We start from the raw sequence: 18,293 nt of genomic DNA on the forward strand, positions 1-18,293 counted from the left end.
ATACAACAACAGTATTTTCCAAAAGTCTGTACAGTGAGTGGACAAGACTTTAAAACAATTTCATCAATACAAGATTGACCAACAGGATTTAGAGCTGTTAAGTGCTCTGTTCAAACAAGCTTACAGTCTAAAGGATGTATCCTGGAGCAGAAAACATCTAAATTCTGATCACACAACATCTCATAGAAGAGGAACAGTAATAAATATAGTTACATACATTAACCACCAAGAAGCATGGGCACATTCCGATAATAAAGCTAATACTGTATATTTTCTTTCACAGAGACTGCCATGAATATTGGTTACTCTTGCCACATGCTTACCGATGACATTAATGATATTTTCATAGTGTCCGGTCACACAGTGACAGAAGTTCGGGAGGAGCTGAGGTACTATATATAACTCTTCATCTTTTAATGATAATGAAACTGGAATGTTATGTCTCATCCACAGCATATGCTGAATCTGTTATACATGTATTTTAAAGGAAAGCCAAAGAGGTCACATTTGGGCAAAGCAGGAGTCTGCACAATGGCCACCAGTTCTCAGAAAAGACAAAGGACAGTAAGGTTGAATCGGTGTATGAAGAAACGGTGACTGGCGAATATGCCCTGATAATTAACGGGCATAGTTTGGTAAGCGTTGCATTTTGTATATTGGTATTGTTTTATTCATGAGAAAAACAATGTTTATCCAGTAAGAAACATTAAAATGTACTGCCTTTATTATGACTTGGACAGGGAGGTGGAGAGGGAGTTGCAACACAACAAAATTATGTTTCAATTCTGATTTGACCTATAGTAATTTTGTTTAATAACTTTTACTCCCTAGACGAACCTTACAGTATTTACTCGTTGCTGCAGTTTTGTAATATCAAAAATGTAGGTTCGATAGGTTTAATATAGATATCGAACAGTATCTGAGTTGCCAAAACCACTTTCTTCTTTAGGAAAATGTGACATTTTATCAATCATTAGTTCCAACAAGTTTGTTCAATGAACAATTCCATCTTCCAGTAACAGTCAGCAATACCACTGTGCTGGTTTGCTTTAGTCAAACTCTTATCCAGACTATTTGTTTCTGGCTTACATAAACCTTGTGGTTATTTTTTTTTTATTTTTTTTTGGAAACGGTCCACTTACATTCTTATAAAGAGTATTTAGGGAATATTGAACATATAAGAGCCAAGAAGTTTAGATAAGAGTGTTCTGGAACTTTAAAAAGATGATTTTTAAGAGATCAAAGTGATATTAAGAAGAAATACTTATGCAAATATAGCATGATAGAGAGCACTCATAGGCTTCCCGAATGGTTCAAACACTGCTTTATTGGTTTAAGCAGATAAATACATATATGCGTGGTCAATGTTTCAGTCCTCACATGGGACTTTTTTCAAGACAGGTGAGTTAAAAAAGAGTGCAGCTGAAAAGGTGCTAAGTAAACATATTGTAGTAAAATATTTCAAATAAGCCTCCCATACAGAAACTATAGAGGATAGGTGAAAATAGATGTGAAAAGGACAGCTAAGCTCTTGTGCAGTCGTGCACATACACCTTGTGATAGTATAGGTGAGAATATCAGCCAGAGAATATCCACATTGTGCTGATGCAGAGCTCGAGTTATCTGGAGAATCAAATAAGGCAGCAAAGTACAAAGAAAAAGTGAATAAAACAATGTATAGAAAGAAATAAAGAGCAGTAAAAAAAAAAGTCTGTTCTTTATACAGCTGGGGAAAACAGATGAAAAGTTTGATTAATTTTTATTTGTGTTGGCAAATCTTATGTTCTGTAAGTATTCTTGCTCCATTCAAAGATTTAGAATCAGATATAAAGGGAATAAAAATGTGCGCATTTGAGTTATATACAAATAAAACCGAAAATAAAACAGTCATGCACAACAGTCAGGTGGCACAACTTTTGGTCAGTAGGGTCATGCCTTTTCCATTATAGCTACATTGGGCTGGATTTCATTATCCAAGTAAGGATTTGGTCTGTTTGCTAAAAGTATTTGGGAAAATTGCTATTCAGTAAGCAGAGTAAACCAATTACACTGCTAAAGGAATCCAGCCCAGTGTGTGGATTGGTACGGAGAAATGGAGAAATTACAAATTCTTGTTTAAATCACGATGCTGATTTGCATAGGAGAATACAATACATCAAATATACAATGAAAAAAGTGTGCAAGTGTAAGCGGTTACTCCCATGGGTATATTAATACAAATATTTAAATACAAACCAGGATTCTTACCAAATTTACTGCCAATATAAATTTTACTTTATTCACAAAGCAATGTAACAATACTGTTGGACTCTTATATAAATATTCTGGGTGGAGGACCAAATGTCATCCCAGCTGCTCCTACCCATTGGTGGCAGGTGGGACCCTAATTATAATATTCTGGTTGGAGGACATAGTGTCCCCCACCACCACTCTTTAGAAGCTTGTGGGGCATTCAATTAATTATAAATGGAGGGAGGGTGAACATGCTATTGTCAACAAAGTCACATAGTGGCATGTTTGCCCTACCTTCTCCTCCACGTGACTACAGGCCCCCAACCCCTTAGCCACGAACTTTAAAAATAAATGTCCCTAATCCCCAAACCTAATAATAGTGTGGGGGGGGGGGGGGGTGTACGGGAAGGGGGGGGGGGGAGGGACAATAAAACTAATACCTGTTAAAAAAATGACACCATCAGAAGTCTTCTTTCTTCTAATTATGGTTTTCTTCAGTCCCCAAAAAAAGCCTAATAAAAATCCATAAATCCTATCACACCTAATGAAAATGTTAAAATCTGAATAGCAACTGCTGGCAAGCTGCCACACAATTACGGTAAGTCTCCCACCACCAAGGGTTATTTACTATTGCCCTCTGGCTGCTACCCAGCAAATAGTTAGAATTTAAAGCATTCGGCCTGGATTTCAGCTGTCTGGCGGAGTTCGGTCCAGCTGAAATCTGATCCAAATTTGGGCCCTCAATTGCAAAATCCAGACATTTTAAAATAGTGTCAACAATGTCCAGATTTTGCAGTCCAAATGGCCCAATACACAGTTTGGTGGTTTTACCCCATCTGGACTTTAGTAAATAAGCACATTGAAGTTCAGTAACAGCTGGTAGTGCCTTGTTTTTGACAATGGCCATTCTATTAAGCACTATGGAATCTGTTGGCGCTATATAAATGGCAATAATAATAATAATAATATACAATCAAGACAAATGTCAGTGCTTGCCGCTTATGGAAGAGTGATCACTGTTTTAGTAAATGTATTCCTTTTCTTAGTTATAATTTATGTTCATCTCTTCACCCAGGCACATGCCCTTGAAGCAGACATGGAGAAAGAGTTTCTAGAAATTGCCTGCGTGTGTAAGACTGTGATATGCTGCAGAGTGACACCGCTTCAGAAAGCACAAGTGGTGGAGCTAGTAAAGAAGTACAAAAAGGCTGTCACATTAGCCATTGGAGATGGTGCCAATGACATCAGCATGATAAAAAGTAAGACACCAAATCTACTCATAATAACCACAGTTTGTAATACATGCATGAGTTTCTGTATTTCATCTACGTGGCTCTCGGACCGAGTGCAGTGCAGTGCAATACTTACCTGGATACAAAGCCCATGCATGTTACCTGTTATTGTAAGCGTTCTAAAAACTTTGCAACCCAACAGGTTAACATAGGGGCTGATGGAGCTGCAGCTCCAGGCCCATGCCCATGAAATAGGCCTATTGATTTAATAAAAAAAAAAAAAATTACACACTACTCTTAGAGTTTCCACATGGCTGGTATTTTACTGGCACAGACAGTATTTGAGGCTGCCTGACCGGTGTCGATATTGCAGTCATACTGGCAATACAAATGCTGATATTTTTCTCAGTATAAACATAGATTACGATGCAGTACCAGCACTGGCCAGTAGTGGTAGCTGTGTGTGGAGGGAGGCAGGGATAGGAAGTTCCAGCATATCCCTCCCTTCCTATCTCTACTCACTGATCCGCAGGGGAGCAGCTACTACGAGTCCAGACAGCAACTCCCAGCCTGCAGAAACAGTCAACAGCTCAGGGAAGTGAAGGATGCGGGTAAAGGCTGCAAGGAGACATGGGGGCACTGGGAGATATGGGGATACTAAGACACTAAGGGACATTGGGAGACATTATGACGCAGACACTTGGGGACATGGGGACACTGAAACACTAGCGACACAGTGTCCCTGTGTCTCCCAGCCAGTGTCCCTAGTGTCTGTGTCCCTGGTGTCTCAGTGTCCCCATATCTTTAAGTGTCCTCTAGTCACCCAGTGTCCCCATGTGTCCCAGCCAGTGCCTCAGTGTCCCCATTTCTCCCAGTGTCCCTGGTGTCTGTGTCCCCATGTCTCCCAGTGTCCCAAAGTGTCTCAGTGTCCCCATGTCTCCCAGTGTCCGTAGTGTCTCCGTTTCCCTAGTGTCTGTGTCCCCATGTCCCCCAGTGTCCCTATGTCTCCCAGTGCCCCAAGTGTCTCAATGTTCCCATGTCTCCCAGCCAGTGTCCCTAGTGTCCCCATGTCTTCGTGTGCCCTTGTCTCCCAGTGTCCCATAGTTTCCCAGTGCCTCCATGTGTCCCAGCCAGTGTCCCCTAGTCTCCCAGTGTCCCTGGTGTCTCAGTGTCCCCATGTCTCCCAGTGTCCCCAAGTATCTCAGGGTCCCCATGTCTCCCAGTGTCCCTAGTCTCAGTGTCCCTAGTGTCTGTTCCCATGACTCTCAGAGTCCCAGTGTCCCCATGTCTCCCAGTGCCCCAAGTGTCTCAATGTCCCTATTTCTCTGAGTGTCCCCAGGTATCCCAGTGTCCCGATGCCTCACAGTGTCCCCATGTCTCTCAGTGTTCCTAGTGTCCTTGTGACATGGGGACAAAGACACAAGGGGACACTGGGAGACATGGGGACATAGACACTAGGGGACATTGAGAGACATGGGAATACTGGGGGAGACAAGGGGACACTGGGCGACATGGAGACACAAGAGGACACTGGGAGACATGGGGCATTGAGACACTGTGATACAAAAGCACACTGTGATACATAGGGTCACTAGGATACCTGGGTACACGACACTAGGGGACACTGGGAGACATGGGGCACTGATACATAGGGACACTGTGAGACCTGGGGTAATCGACACATGGGGACACATGGGGAGTCATATCCCTCCCTTCCTATGTCTACTCACTGATCCGCAGGGGAGCAGCTACTATGAGTCCAGACAGCAACTCCCAGCCTGCAGAAACAGTCAGCAGCTCAGGGAAGTGAAGGATGCGGGGAAAGGCTGCAAGGAGACATGGGGGCACTGGGAGATATGGGGATACTAAGACACTAAGGGACATTGGGAGACTTTATGACACAGACACTTGGGGACATGGGGACACTGAAACACTAGCAACACAGTTTCCCTGTGTCTCCCAGCCAGTGTCCCTAGTGTCTGTGTCCCTGGTGTCTCAGTGTCCCCATATATTTAAGTGTCCTCTAGTCTCCCAGTGTCCCCATGTGTCCCAGCCAGTACCTCAGTGTCCCCATTTCTCCCAGTGTCCCTGATGTCTGTGTCCCCATGTCTCCCAGTGTCCCAAAGTGTCTCAGTGTCCCCATGTCTCCCAGTGTCCCTAGTGTCTCCGTTTCCCTAGTGTCTGTGTCCCCATGTCCCCCAGTGTCCCTATGTCTCCCAGTGCCCCAAGTGTCTCAATGTTCCCATGTCTCCCAGCCAGTGTCCCTAGTGTCTCAGTGTCCCCATATCTTCGTGTGCCCTTGTCTCCCAGTGTCCCATAGTTTCCCAGTGCCCCCATGTGTCCCAGCCAGTGTCCCCTAGTCTCCCAGTGTCCCTGGTGTCTCAGTGTCCCCATTACTCCCAGTGTCCCCAAGTATATCAGGGTCCCCATGTCTCCCAGTGTCCCTAGTCTCAGTTCCCCTTGTGTCTGTTCCCATGACTCTCAGAGTCCCAGTGTCCCCATGTCTCCCAGTGCCCCAAGTGTCTCAATGTCCCTATTTCTCTGAGTGTCCCCAGGTATTATAAAGTAGTGAGACGCCTGATGAACAGGATCTATAGTGTGTCCACAGAATCTTAGATAGGGGATAACCCTTGAATATATAATAAATGTAGAGACTGGGGGTGGACCCGATCCCAAAAGAGCTCAGGGGCACCAAGAAAGATTCTATGAGTCTACTCTTTGTGGACTGAAAATAAAAAACACCTTTATTATAGGGTACAAATTCCGCAAAAGAAGTAAAGGAAACTTATAAATAATGCTAACACATCTAATAAATTAGTGGGAGGTGGTAATATGTACATCAGAGAAAGGAGTGAGCAATTGAATCTTACACAATCCACTACTTGAAACCATATAGTCAGAGGTTTCTTTTAAGTATATATGTGGTTAGTGTAGAAGATAGACAATAATCACTGCTTTAGCGGACTAAAAGGCCCTTAGAAGAGATAAGAAAAGAATAGTATCCCTTATGAGTAGACCTGTTAACTTAGTCACTAGTAGGATTGATACAGTTAGACGTTGAAGCCTTAGACAGAGTATCAATTATATCCAGAACTTGCAAGTCTTATGACAGGTCTTATGACAGGTCTACTCATAAGGGATACTATTCTTTTCTTATCTCTTCTAAGGGCCTTTTAGTCCGCTAAAGCAGTGATTATTGTCTATCTTCTACACTAACCACATATATACTTAAAAGAAACCCCTGACTATATGGTTTCAAGTAGTGGATTGTGTAAGATTCAATTGCTCACTCCTTTCTCTGATGTACATATTACCACCTCCCACTAATTTATTAGATATGTTAGCATTATTTATAAGTTTCCTTTACTTCTTTTGGGGAATTTGTACCCTATAATAAAGGTGTTTTTTATTTTCAGTCCACAAAGAGTAGACTCATAGAATCTTTCTTGGTGCCCCTGAGCTCTTTTGGGATCGGGTCCACCCCCAGTCTCTACGTGTCCCCAGGTATCCCAGTGTCCCCATGCCTCACAGTGTCCCCATGTCTCTCAGTGTTCCTAGTGTCCTTGTGACATGGGGACCCTGGTTGACATGGGGACACAGACACAAGGGGACACTGGGAGACATGGGGACATAGACACTAGGGGACATTGAGAGACATGGGAATACTGGGGGAGACAATGGGACACTGGGCGACATGGAGACACAAGAGGACACTGGGAGACATGGGGCATTGAGACACTGTGATACATAAGCACACTGTGATACATAGGGTCACTAGGATACCTGGGTACACGACACTAGGGGACACTGGGAGACATGGGGCACTGATACATAGGGACACTGTGAGACCTGGGGTAATCGACACATGGGGACACATGGGGAGTCATGAGGGCACTGGGAGATATGGGGGCACAGGGAGACTAGGGGACACTGAGACACTGGGCGACATGGGGACACTGATACATAGGGACACTGAGACAGTGGGAGACTTGAGACACTGGGGGACAGGGAGACACTGGGAGCAATCTATCTATACAGCAGAATCAAACTGTAAGTAGTTTTTTGGTGATTTTACAGATTTCTCTTATGTTACTCCTTGTGATTTACATTATGTGATGTCATCCATACATAATTAATTATACAAATTAGTAAGGCGGTATGTTTTTCCAAGAAACGTGGCAACCCTAACTACTTTTCACATACTCTTACTTAAGTATGGAAACTTAAGAGGGATGTATAGGAACAAAACTTGTGTGGAATAGCTGACAATGAAATTAGTTAAGGTAATGCTGACTTTGGTCTCTCTAACACTGTGGCATGTTCCCTTTCTTTTACACTCAATACATACAGTTTTTCTCTGTCCCAGACTATATACCAGGATCTTCTGCCTCCTAGTAAGAAGGTAAGGGGACAAGTGGACCAGCGAGTGATAGGGGACAAACCTTAGAAAGTGCTGAGCGAGTGCATCATTAGACTAATTTATGCTAAGCTTAGAGTGCTATCTGCATAGTATGCCCTTAGTTGGCCAGCTTGCATGATTGGCAGACAGCCTGACATGCATTCATGCCAGGCTGGCTTTCCAATTCTTTGGGCAGACATGCCCCCTTTTTGGGCATGTTCGCCCCTTTTGGCAGGTTATGTGATTTGCGTCAGTGGCACACCCTTTTACCGCGCCCATTCCCTTCCTGCTTCACTGGACACTGCTGTTAGGGGTTATGGATGTACTTGAAATATGAAAACATAAATTAGAGAGAGATTAGCATAGGGTATGTGTTTTCTTATAGCTGCTGTTTTCTTTTCCTCCAACACCATCTCCATCAGATACATGACGCTTGGGAATGTTTTAGGTCGTTTAGATTCTGTAATTAGGCCCATCATAACTGTCAGCACCATGCCCACTGAGCTCTTAATCTGGCCCTGCAACCCAGTTATTCTTGAATTACTTTAGTAGGTTTAATGTTGTATTCATTAATTAAAATAGATTTAGTGTATCAGTTTATTCAAATGGAAAAATGAAAACCATAGTCTCTTTAGCAGAGTTTTTGGACATGTACTGAGTAACTCTTTTGTACTATTCAGATGTTGCACCACCAGCACTTGTTTTCTTTTTTGCTTACTTTTCTACTCAACTACTCACATAATTCACCCTGTATGAGAATGTGAACTGAAGATTATTAACCACTTCACTGTACAAGTTTACCAAAAGTAAACAATTGACTGATGTCTTAAGCCAGCTGTATTGTTAAGTAATCAATTTTGTACCACACTAACGTCTGTCTCTCTATGTGTTTTCAGGTGCCCATATAGGAGTTGGCATTAGTGGACAAGAGGGGATGCAAGCTGTTTTAGCGAGTGACTACTCTTTTGCCCAGTTTAGATACCTTCACAGACTTCTTCTGGTCCACGGTCGATGGTCTTATTTTAGAATGTGCAAGTTTTTGTGTTATTTCTTCTATAAAAATTTTGCCTTCACACTAGTGCATTTCTGGTTTGGCTTCTTCTGTGGCTTTTCTGCACAGGTGAGTGTGGGGTAGTGCATGTGTCATATTAATGTTTGTATGGCCTTTACAAATTCTTTACACACACCAATATGTTGTAAGATGTTTAAAGGGTTGAAAAGAGACATGTGTCCATAAAGTTCAGCCATCCTCACATTTGTGTTTTTGGTGTTGAAACAACAGTTAGTTTTTTTTTAATGAACAAGCCCCCAACCATGGCACACTAAATCAATACCCTACCTGCAGAGATGCTCCCATTCTGCTAAACGCTGCTGGAGGAAGTCACACACCCAGTCTGACTTCCTCCACTACAAATTCATGATGCGTTCGTACAGCACAGCCCTTGCCCTTGCCAAACAGTCATACTTTTCCTCCCTCATAAGCCCATGCTCCCGCAATCCCAGGGGTCTTTTTAATACCTTTAACTCCCTTCTTTGTCCTGCTGTGGCCACCCTCCAAACTAACCTTACAGCCGATAGCTTTGCATGCTACTTTACCAACAAGATTGAACAGCTAAGGAAAGAATTCTCCCCACCTTGCCCCTCTCTTTCTCAACTACACATAGGCCATGCCTTTCCTACCCTTTAGACTTTCTCCCAGGCTAATGAACAAGAGGTGGCTGCACTTCTCCTTTCCTCTTGACCCACCACTTGCCCGCTTGATCCTGTCCCGTCTCACCTTATCAGATCGCTCTCCGCTTGTCTTGTGCCTTACTTAACACACATCTTCAACTGCTCTCTCTTCTGGTGTTGTCCCTACTGCCCTTAAACATGCTACTGTAGTACCCATCTTAAAAAAAACATCGCTTGACCTGTCCGCCCCTTCTAACTATTGTCCCATATGCCTGCTCCCTCTTTCCTCAAAGCTCCTGGAAAGACTTGTCTTTACCCATCTGACTTGCTTCCTCAATTCCAACTCTCTCCTTGACCCTTTTTAGTATGGCTTCCGCCCCCTTCCACTCTACTGAGACTGCTCTTATTTAAAGTCACTAACGACCTAATCGTAGCTAAATCCAAAGGGCACTACTCTTCTTGACCTCTCTGCTGCCTTTGACACTGTTGACCATGTTCACCTTCTCCAAACTCTTCAATCACTCTGTCTCTGTGACACTGTCCTCTCTTGGTTTTCCTCCTTTCTCTCCCAACGCTCAATCAGTATCTCCTTTTCTAATGATATCTCCTCCCTTTGTTCTGTCTCTGTTGAAGTCACCCATGGCTCTGTCCTTGGTCCCCTTCTATTTCTCTTTATACTGCCTCTCTTGGCAAACGTATTACCTTATTTGGATTCCAATACCACCTGTACACTGATGACACTCAGATATACCTCTCCTCTCCGGACCTCTCCCCTGCCGTCCTGCAACGTGTCACTGCTTGCCTTTCTTCCATCGCTGATTGGATGTCCTCCCGCCTTTTGAAACTCAATTTCTCTTAAACTGAACTCCTTGTCTTTCCTTCTCCTAATACTGATCCCCCTATTTCGCTCTTCCTTCAAATGAGTGGTACCCACATCAGTCCATCCTTGCAAGCGCGCTGTCTTGGCTTTATACTTGATTCTGGCCTCACATTTGAGCCTCACATCCAATCTGTTACCAAATCCTGTAGATTCCACCTTAAGAACATAGCCTGCATTCGCCCCTTTCTTACACAAGATTCTACTAAGGAGCTTGTGCATGCTCTAGTAATCTCTTGCATGGATTATTGTAACTCTCTCCTAATAGGTCTTCCCACAAGTCGTATTGCCCCGCTGCAGTCTGTAATGAATGCTGCAGCTAGACTAATTTTCCTCTCCTGTCGCTCCTCTCACACCTCTCCCCTCTGTCAGTCCTTACATTGGCTTCCTGTATCCTATAGGAGTCAATTCAAGGTACTAATCCACACCTATAAAGCTATGACCAACTCTAGCCCCTCCTAAATCTCTTTACTGATCCGCAGGTATGCCCCTTTTCTGTTTCTCCGGCTCTGCCCATGACCTTCTCCTGTCTGCTGCTCGCACCCGTACAGCCAACTCACGCTTGCAGGACTTCTCGCGAGTGGCTCCTTTCCTTTGGAATAACCTGCCTACGGCCATCAAGCTCTCCCTAGTCTTCAATCATTTAAAAAGTGCCTCAAAACCCATCTCTTTAGGAAAACTTATGGCCTCCCAGAGGAAACTCTATATCACATACCTGTCCCTTGCTCTCTCCTTAAGGGCAGCATTCTATTCTCTCCTCCAGCTCTGCTTCACTCCACCTTGTTTGATTGTTACCTCTGGTCCTGTTGTGTTTTACGCCCCACCTCCTATAGACTGTAAGCTCGTTTGAGCAGGGCCCTCTTCAATCTATTGTTCCTGTAAGTTTTTGTAATTGTCTCATTTATTGTTAAATCTCCCCCTAATAATATTGTAAAACACAACGGAATATGCTGGTGCTATATGAATATCAGTAATAATAAAAATAATATTATTTGACATTATTCTTTAGGTTCCAACCCCAATAAACAATAAAATAAGGGTATTAAATAACCTTACATTTTCCTGAAATCCAGCACCAGGCAAAGTTCCCAGTTCAGCTTTGGCAGTTAAACCAGTTAAGATGCCCACAATTTCAGCCGGGCATGTGGAAGGGAGGGAACATTTAAAAAAAAGAAAAAAGAGTATAGGGAGGCTCAAGGGCTTTAAGGGACAATATAGTCACCAGATCCACTGCAGTTTATTGTAATTTAGTGGTTCTGGTGTCTATAGCATGCCCCTGCAGACTTTTTAATGTAAACACTGCCTGTTCAGAGAGAAAGGCAGTGTTTACATTACAATCTAGGGACTAGGGATGTGCATGGGGAAAATTTTCGGTTCGGCTCCGCATTCCGAAATTCGGCAATTTGGAACTTTGGAATTTTGGCACTTCAGGACTTCTCTTGCAGCCGCTTAGTAGATAACTCCCTAATTCCCACGGTATTAGGCAGTTATATACCAAAAGGCTGAAAGACCTAAAGTGGTCTTTCAGCCAAATTTACTAAGTAAAAATTACTTAGTATTACTTAGTATTAGTAAATTCTGCCCCCCCCACCCGAGTGGCGGGTGAGGGCCCTAAAGTAAAATAAGGGGGGGCACCTATTGTCCTCTGCCCCACACCCCTGAGCGGTGGGTGCGGGCCCTAAATTACTTCATGGGGGGGACCGATTGTCCTCCCCCCAACCCCCAAGCGGCAAGGGGGCCCTAAAGAAGAATAAGAGGAGGGGACCTATTGTCCTCGTCCCCGGCCCCCACCCCTGAGCGGTGGGTGGGGGCCCTAAAGTAAAATAATGGGGGGGATCTATTGTCCTCCCCTCCAGCCCCCACCCAGGAGCGGTGGGTAGGGGCCCTAAATTAGAATAAGGGGGGACCTATTGTCCTCCCCTCCCTGGCCCAGACCTCTGAGCGGCGGATGTGGGCCCTAAAGTAAAATAATGGGGGGGCCTACTGTCCTCCACCCCGACCCCCACCCCTGAGCGGCGGGTGGGGGCCCTTAGTTAGAATAAGGGGGAGGGGATCAATTGTCCCCAATCGCGTGGCTCGGGTGGGGGGACACTTTTTTTTTCGTTTTTTTACTAAACAAAACAAGTAAAGATTACTTAGTATTAGTAAATTATACCCCTACTCGCTATACCGCGAGTAGGGGCATGTCTAGTAAACAGTGAGCAGCCTGTGGGGAGTTATCTACTTATTAATTCCTGTCATTCCATTGACTGGCTAAGTAGCTTACATTTTATATGAATGTGTGTTACTTGATTGTTGTAAGTGTTGCAAATGCTTACAGCTGAATCCTGGCTATGTTTGTATACTTTTTATTTAAACTTGTATACAGTGTAACATTCTTCATTCTTCTACTGGATAGATATATTAGTACTTCAGCAATACTGTGCTTCGGAACTTCGGAAATTCAGCAATTTCAGAACTTCGGCAATTCGGAACTTCGGCAATTCAGCTATTCGGACATATCCGAATATCCGAATTGCCTGAAATTCGTCCGAATTGACATTCGGAACAAAACGAATTGCACATGTCTACTAGGGACACCTCTATGGCAGTCACTTACACGGACACTTAAGGTGGAATACAAAGTCACAAGCATTTCTCAGTTGCTGTCTCTTTGCCTACAATTTGTAGTTCCCCTGTCACTTCTCAGTTTCTGGTTTAGTGAATAAACCCATATGATAACAAGCCTTCTTCTTCTTCTTAACAAGGCTTACACTGAAAGGACAAGGAACCTTTCAGGGGAGGGCCAAGAAAAAAAAAGAATGAAGAATGAGACATGTTTAAGGTGTTAGAAGTGGAACAATGAGCAGTAATACTCTTTGGAGTTTTTTGGTTAGTGCTCCACTTTTAAAACTTTGTTCCCGAATTACTAGTAAAAGTTTTTAAAGATCTGGCTAACTAATAAAGGGGTGCCCTCACACGCACATACACATACACACATGTGTCTAATCTAACAACATTCACTATAAGTCTTTTATAAACAACACCTTGCTTGTTTATTTTTATTGTGTTTAGAAATCCTAATCCACTGTTTTGCCTGAGTTAAGAATACATTCTCAAATCTGGCCGCAAGCTAAAGAGCTGATTAAAATAGCACAGAGAACAGGTTGAGCTATAATTTAGAAAACACAGCCTTCAGTTTTCTGTCTGCTTTTTCAGAAAAGAATGAGACTTTTCGTCATTTGTTAGTGATAGCACCTCATAGATTAAAACTGATCCTCATGAAGTCTGGAAGTAGTTATCCAATTAAATAAAGAATTGTTTTTTGCCAAATAGTGTTAGGGAAAAAAAACACATCTCAGTGGGTGGTTCTTTAATTAAATTAAGTTGGTGTACTTTATCAGCAGAACCGATCAATGGCAAATATAGAATTGCTGTAGCCATTTTTGTATATAAATTGGGTATATAACATTGTGACACTGAGTTTAAAAGAGAGGAGTACTGTTTTATGTGGCAGCCTCTTGTGAACTCTTGTGAAGCATCTTGGTCATTTATAAAGAGCAATTTTAGTGCTTTCCACTTCCTGTCTCTACTTTGTTCACAATACAAGCAGACTGTGACAAACAGAACCTCGTCACAGGCTCCTGGACGGGCCTGCTTGCCAGCCTCTTGCCCCAGGACTATGGCCCCTGTAATAGACCTGGGCCCACCTACTTTAAAAAAGCCCTGTTTGGGGGGCGGGGCCAGCAAGCCGACACGAACAGACGCCATCTTAATCAGCTCCCAAACTCTGCGGATAAAATCCACAAATATCAGCCTTTACACGACCCATCCAACATCGCCACATACACGATCGGAGTCAGCACAACAAACTGCATCTCCAGATGCCTTTTTTTCAGCCACAAAGGCTGCAGAAACGGAGACGCAAGATCGGGGCCTACTATACCCCCAACGATCCAGGGCCTCGAGGACCCGCTGAGCGGATACCCGGCTGAACACACAGACACCTCCTACTCCCCGGACCCATCCGACGCTCAGGCTCACATACCAGCTATGGAAAGCCGGTCACAAAAGACACAAGGTACGGCCGGGGGCAGGGATATTGGGACTTTACTTCAAACGCCCGCCCAGCCTAAACCCACACCCACGGCATCTATGCCGGAGGTAGCCCTGACATCTACCTCACCCCAACAACGGCCAGAATCACCTGGGTTCCTTCAAGCACCCAAAACAAACCAGCAAGGGACTGCATCCCCAGGGCAGCACCAACCACCGCAGCTGGATATGACACACACCCAGGCACAACAAGGCCCAGATCTACAGGGACCCACATGGGCAACACAGCCTGAAAGGGAACTCAATCCACCTCAACCCAGGCCTGATATACCAGGGCACTCACAAGCACCGCTGCAACTGCTAATGGAGTCCCCAGATGACTCTGCACCAACCACCAAACGCGACTTAAAGCTCCTATTAGCAGACATCCACAAACTCCTAGCGGCTTACACAGCCCTCCTCAAGACCGAACTGCGCACGGTCACTGAAAGGGTTAGAGCCACGCAGGCAGAAGTGGTGACAATACACGCTCACATAAACACAATGGAAGACTCCATTAAACAAATCCAGCAACAACAAACGTACCTGTCATTCAAAGTGTCCAGCATGGAAGATCGACAACGCCGTTCTCACCTTAAAATCAGGGGCATCCCCGCGGAAATAACGGCCGAAGAGCTACCGCAATACACCAGACGCCTCCTAGCTACAATCCTCCCACACACAGCGGTCAAGAAAATGACCATAGATGGGGTGTACCGCCTGCCTACCCCTCCCCACCTAAAGTCCCCAACAGCCAGAGACGCCATTCTCAGATGCACCACAGTGCAAGACAAACTACATATAATGGCTGGGCTGAAAAGCAAGACACCACTGCTGTTCGAGAAGTCATCCCTAACGTTCTTTCAGGACTTATCAAAAGCCACCCTAAGGTGGCGCAAATCCTATGGACCACTCACTACAAAACTCAGAGCAGCAGGAATCGCATACAAGTGGGGCGCTAACGGGACACTGGAGGTAACCCGAGATGGCACCACCCATGTCCTGACCTCCGTGGAGGACGCACCTACCCTCCTAACCACCCTGAGACTACACCACCTGGCACAAGACCCCGGGAATGCCGCCCAGCTAGAACCAGGACCCAGCGGATCACAATACCCTGTACCGTGACTGATGTGCACAGATGCTGCAGGCTGGATCAAAGTGACTGCTGTACACAATATATTTCAAGTTTTTATCGAGACTTTACCTATGTTTTATTTTATTTTCTTGACTTGTTATCCCATGGTATAAATACCTAAACACTACGGACCACCGACGCACTGACCCTTGTAGAGGATACATAAGCTCCAAAACAAGGAGAGACAACACAATACACAACAAACCACAGGGCGATTAAAAATCTACCCTTCCCCCTCCCCCGCAGCCCCCTCGGTTAGGGGTAACCACCCCAACAAGCCACCAACAACTAACAGCTCACCTCCACTAACGCAGCCAGACAACAACATCCGGCACAACACAGGGAGCCTAGCCATGACACATGGAACTGACACAAACCCGCAGCCCCACAACTCGAGTACAAACTGAAGCCCCACATAGAGAAACACCACCACCAGACTCATACTTGACGGGACCTGCTACACCACACCATGCCCCATCTTAAACACAAAGAAGCACAAAACAATATAACACCTAAGTATGGATAACTAAGTTATGTTTTAACATGTTACTGTTATACTACAAATGTTAAAAATGCATTGTAATCTTTCTATCACAGAGAATCATAACCAACTAATATATGGCATTGTAGTCTTTCTATCACAGAGAATCATGACCAACTAATATATGGCATTGTAATCTTTCTATCACAGAGAATCAGAACCAACTAATATATGGCATTGTAATCTTTCTATCACAGAGAATCAGAACCAACTAATATATGGCATTGTAATCTTTCTATCACAGAGAATCAGAACCAACTAATTTATGGCATTGTAATCTTTCTATCACAGAGAATCAGAACCAACTAATTTATGGCATTGTAATCTTTCTATCACAGAGAATCAGAACCAACTAATATATGGCATTGTAGTCTTTCTATCACAGAGAATCAGAACCAACTAATATATGGCATTGTAATCTTTCTATCACAGAGAATCAGAACCAACTAATTTATGGCATTGTAATCTTTCTATCACAGAGAATCAGAACCAACTAATATATGGCATTGTAATCTTTCTATCACAGAGAATCAGAACCAACTAATATATGGCATTGTAATCTTTCTATCACAGAGAATCAGAACCAACTAATATATGGCATTGTAATCTTTCTATCACAGAGAATCAGAACCAACTAATATATGGCATTGTAATCTTTCTATCACAGAGAATCAGAACCAACTAATATATGGCATTGTAGTCTTTCTATCACAGAGAATCAGAACCAACTAATATATGGCATTGTAATCTTTCTATCACAGAGAATCAGAACCAACTAATATATGGCATTGTAATCTTTCTATCACAGAGAATCAGAACCAACTAATATATGGCATTGTAATCTTTCTATCACAGAGAATCAGAACCAACTAATTTATGGCATTGTAATCTTTCTATCACAGAGAATCAGAACCAACTAATATATGGCATTGTAATCTTTCTATCACAGAGAATCAGAACCAACTAATATATGGCATTGTAATCTTTCTATCACAGAGAATCAGAACCAACTAATTTATGGCATTGTAATCTTTCTATCACAGAGAATCAGAACCAACTAATATATGGCATTGTAGTCTTTCTATCACAGAGAATCAGAACCAACTAATATATGGCATTGTAGTTTTTCTATCAACCTGTTCAATCACGAAGCGCAGAAATTAACGCTCCGATAGATTATGTTTTGATACTGTAACTTTATTTGCCTTTACATTGCCTGTACATTCTTCTCTACTGTACTATGCAATACAGCGATGTAATGCACTTTGCTCTGTAAACCGATTTATGTACCATATTGTAATCTGAATGTCTTAATTCTTTTTCCTGAGAAAAATAAAGAATGGAAAAAAAAACAAAAAAAAAATACATCAATTCGTTAATATATTATGGGAAAGGGTGCCATAAGGTTTAAATGTAACCATATCTGTAAGTTGTTCCCTGCTTAGGTAAGTGTCCCCAGGCAGGGTAAATCCAATCACAATGCAGATGGAGAGAGGGAGAGAGAGAGAGAGAGAGAGCATAAAACAAAGCATGACATATAAAAGGTTAACACAGGTTATAGATGTTTTCGGTGTTTTGTTCAGTGGTGTTATGAAGGTTGATAGATCGCTCCGTAGTAATGTTACAATAATTTATTGCAATAGTTTAGACTGCACTAGAGTTTTAAAATTCATACAACTGTATTTTTTTTTCTTTCTAGACTGTCTATGACCAGTGGTTTATTACACTTTTCAATATTGTTTATACATCACTTCCTGTTCTGGCAATGGGACTGTTTGACCAGGTAAATGTTTTACATTAAATCCATATTAATTTTGATGCGTTACTACAAGTGATCTGATATGCATGTAAATATCTTGGATCCATGTTCCAAAGTTAGAAACATTATCTATCTTTGACTTCAAAAGAGCTCCTGAAAAAATGCCCAGGGCATTTTATTTAAATTAACTTACTCAACTTTCCAGCACTCTCTGTCATTTTTGTCCAACTCTTGAATAAGCTCCTGAAAGTTACTCCCTTTAAATCTTAGTGGACATACCTAAGGAAACTCCCAATATAGGGGATTGGGCAAATTCATCTGTATTTTTGTTCACAAATGGACAATTGATTATATAATCCATTTTAATATG

General features: G+C 43.1%; 1 protein-coding gene across 1 annotated transcript in view; it reads left to right on the top strand.

The window, feature by feature from the left end:
- ATP8B4 (ATPase phospholipid transporting 8B4 (putative)) overlaps positions 1-18,293 on the top strand; it is a 215,325-nt gene that overhangs the window by 177,573 nt on the left and 19,459 nt on the right. The window contains exons 20-24 of the mRNA XM_063449017.1: positions 284-389; positions 488-635; positions 3,308-3,491; positions 8,760-8,983; positions 17,864-17,947. Of these exons, the coding sequence (XP_063305087.1) occupies positions 284-389; positions 488-635; positions 3,308-3,491; positions 8,760-8,983; positions 17,864-17,947 (746 nt within the window). The remainder of the gene's footprint in view (positions 1-283; positions 390-487; positions 636-3,307; positions 3,492-8,759; positions 8,984-17,863; positions 17,948-18,293) is intronic.

This window comes from Pelobates fuscus, chromosome 3, assembly GCF_036172605.1.
Source record: "Pelobates fuscus isolate aPelFus1 chromosome 3, aPelFus1.pri, whole genome shotgun sequence".
In the NCBI taxonomy this organism is placed as follows: domain Eukaryota; kingdom Metazoa; phylum Chordata; class Amphibia; order Anura; family Pelobatidae; genus Pelobates; species Pelobates fuscus.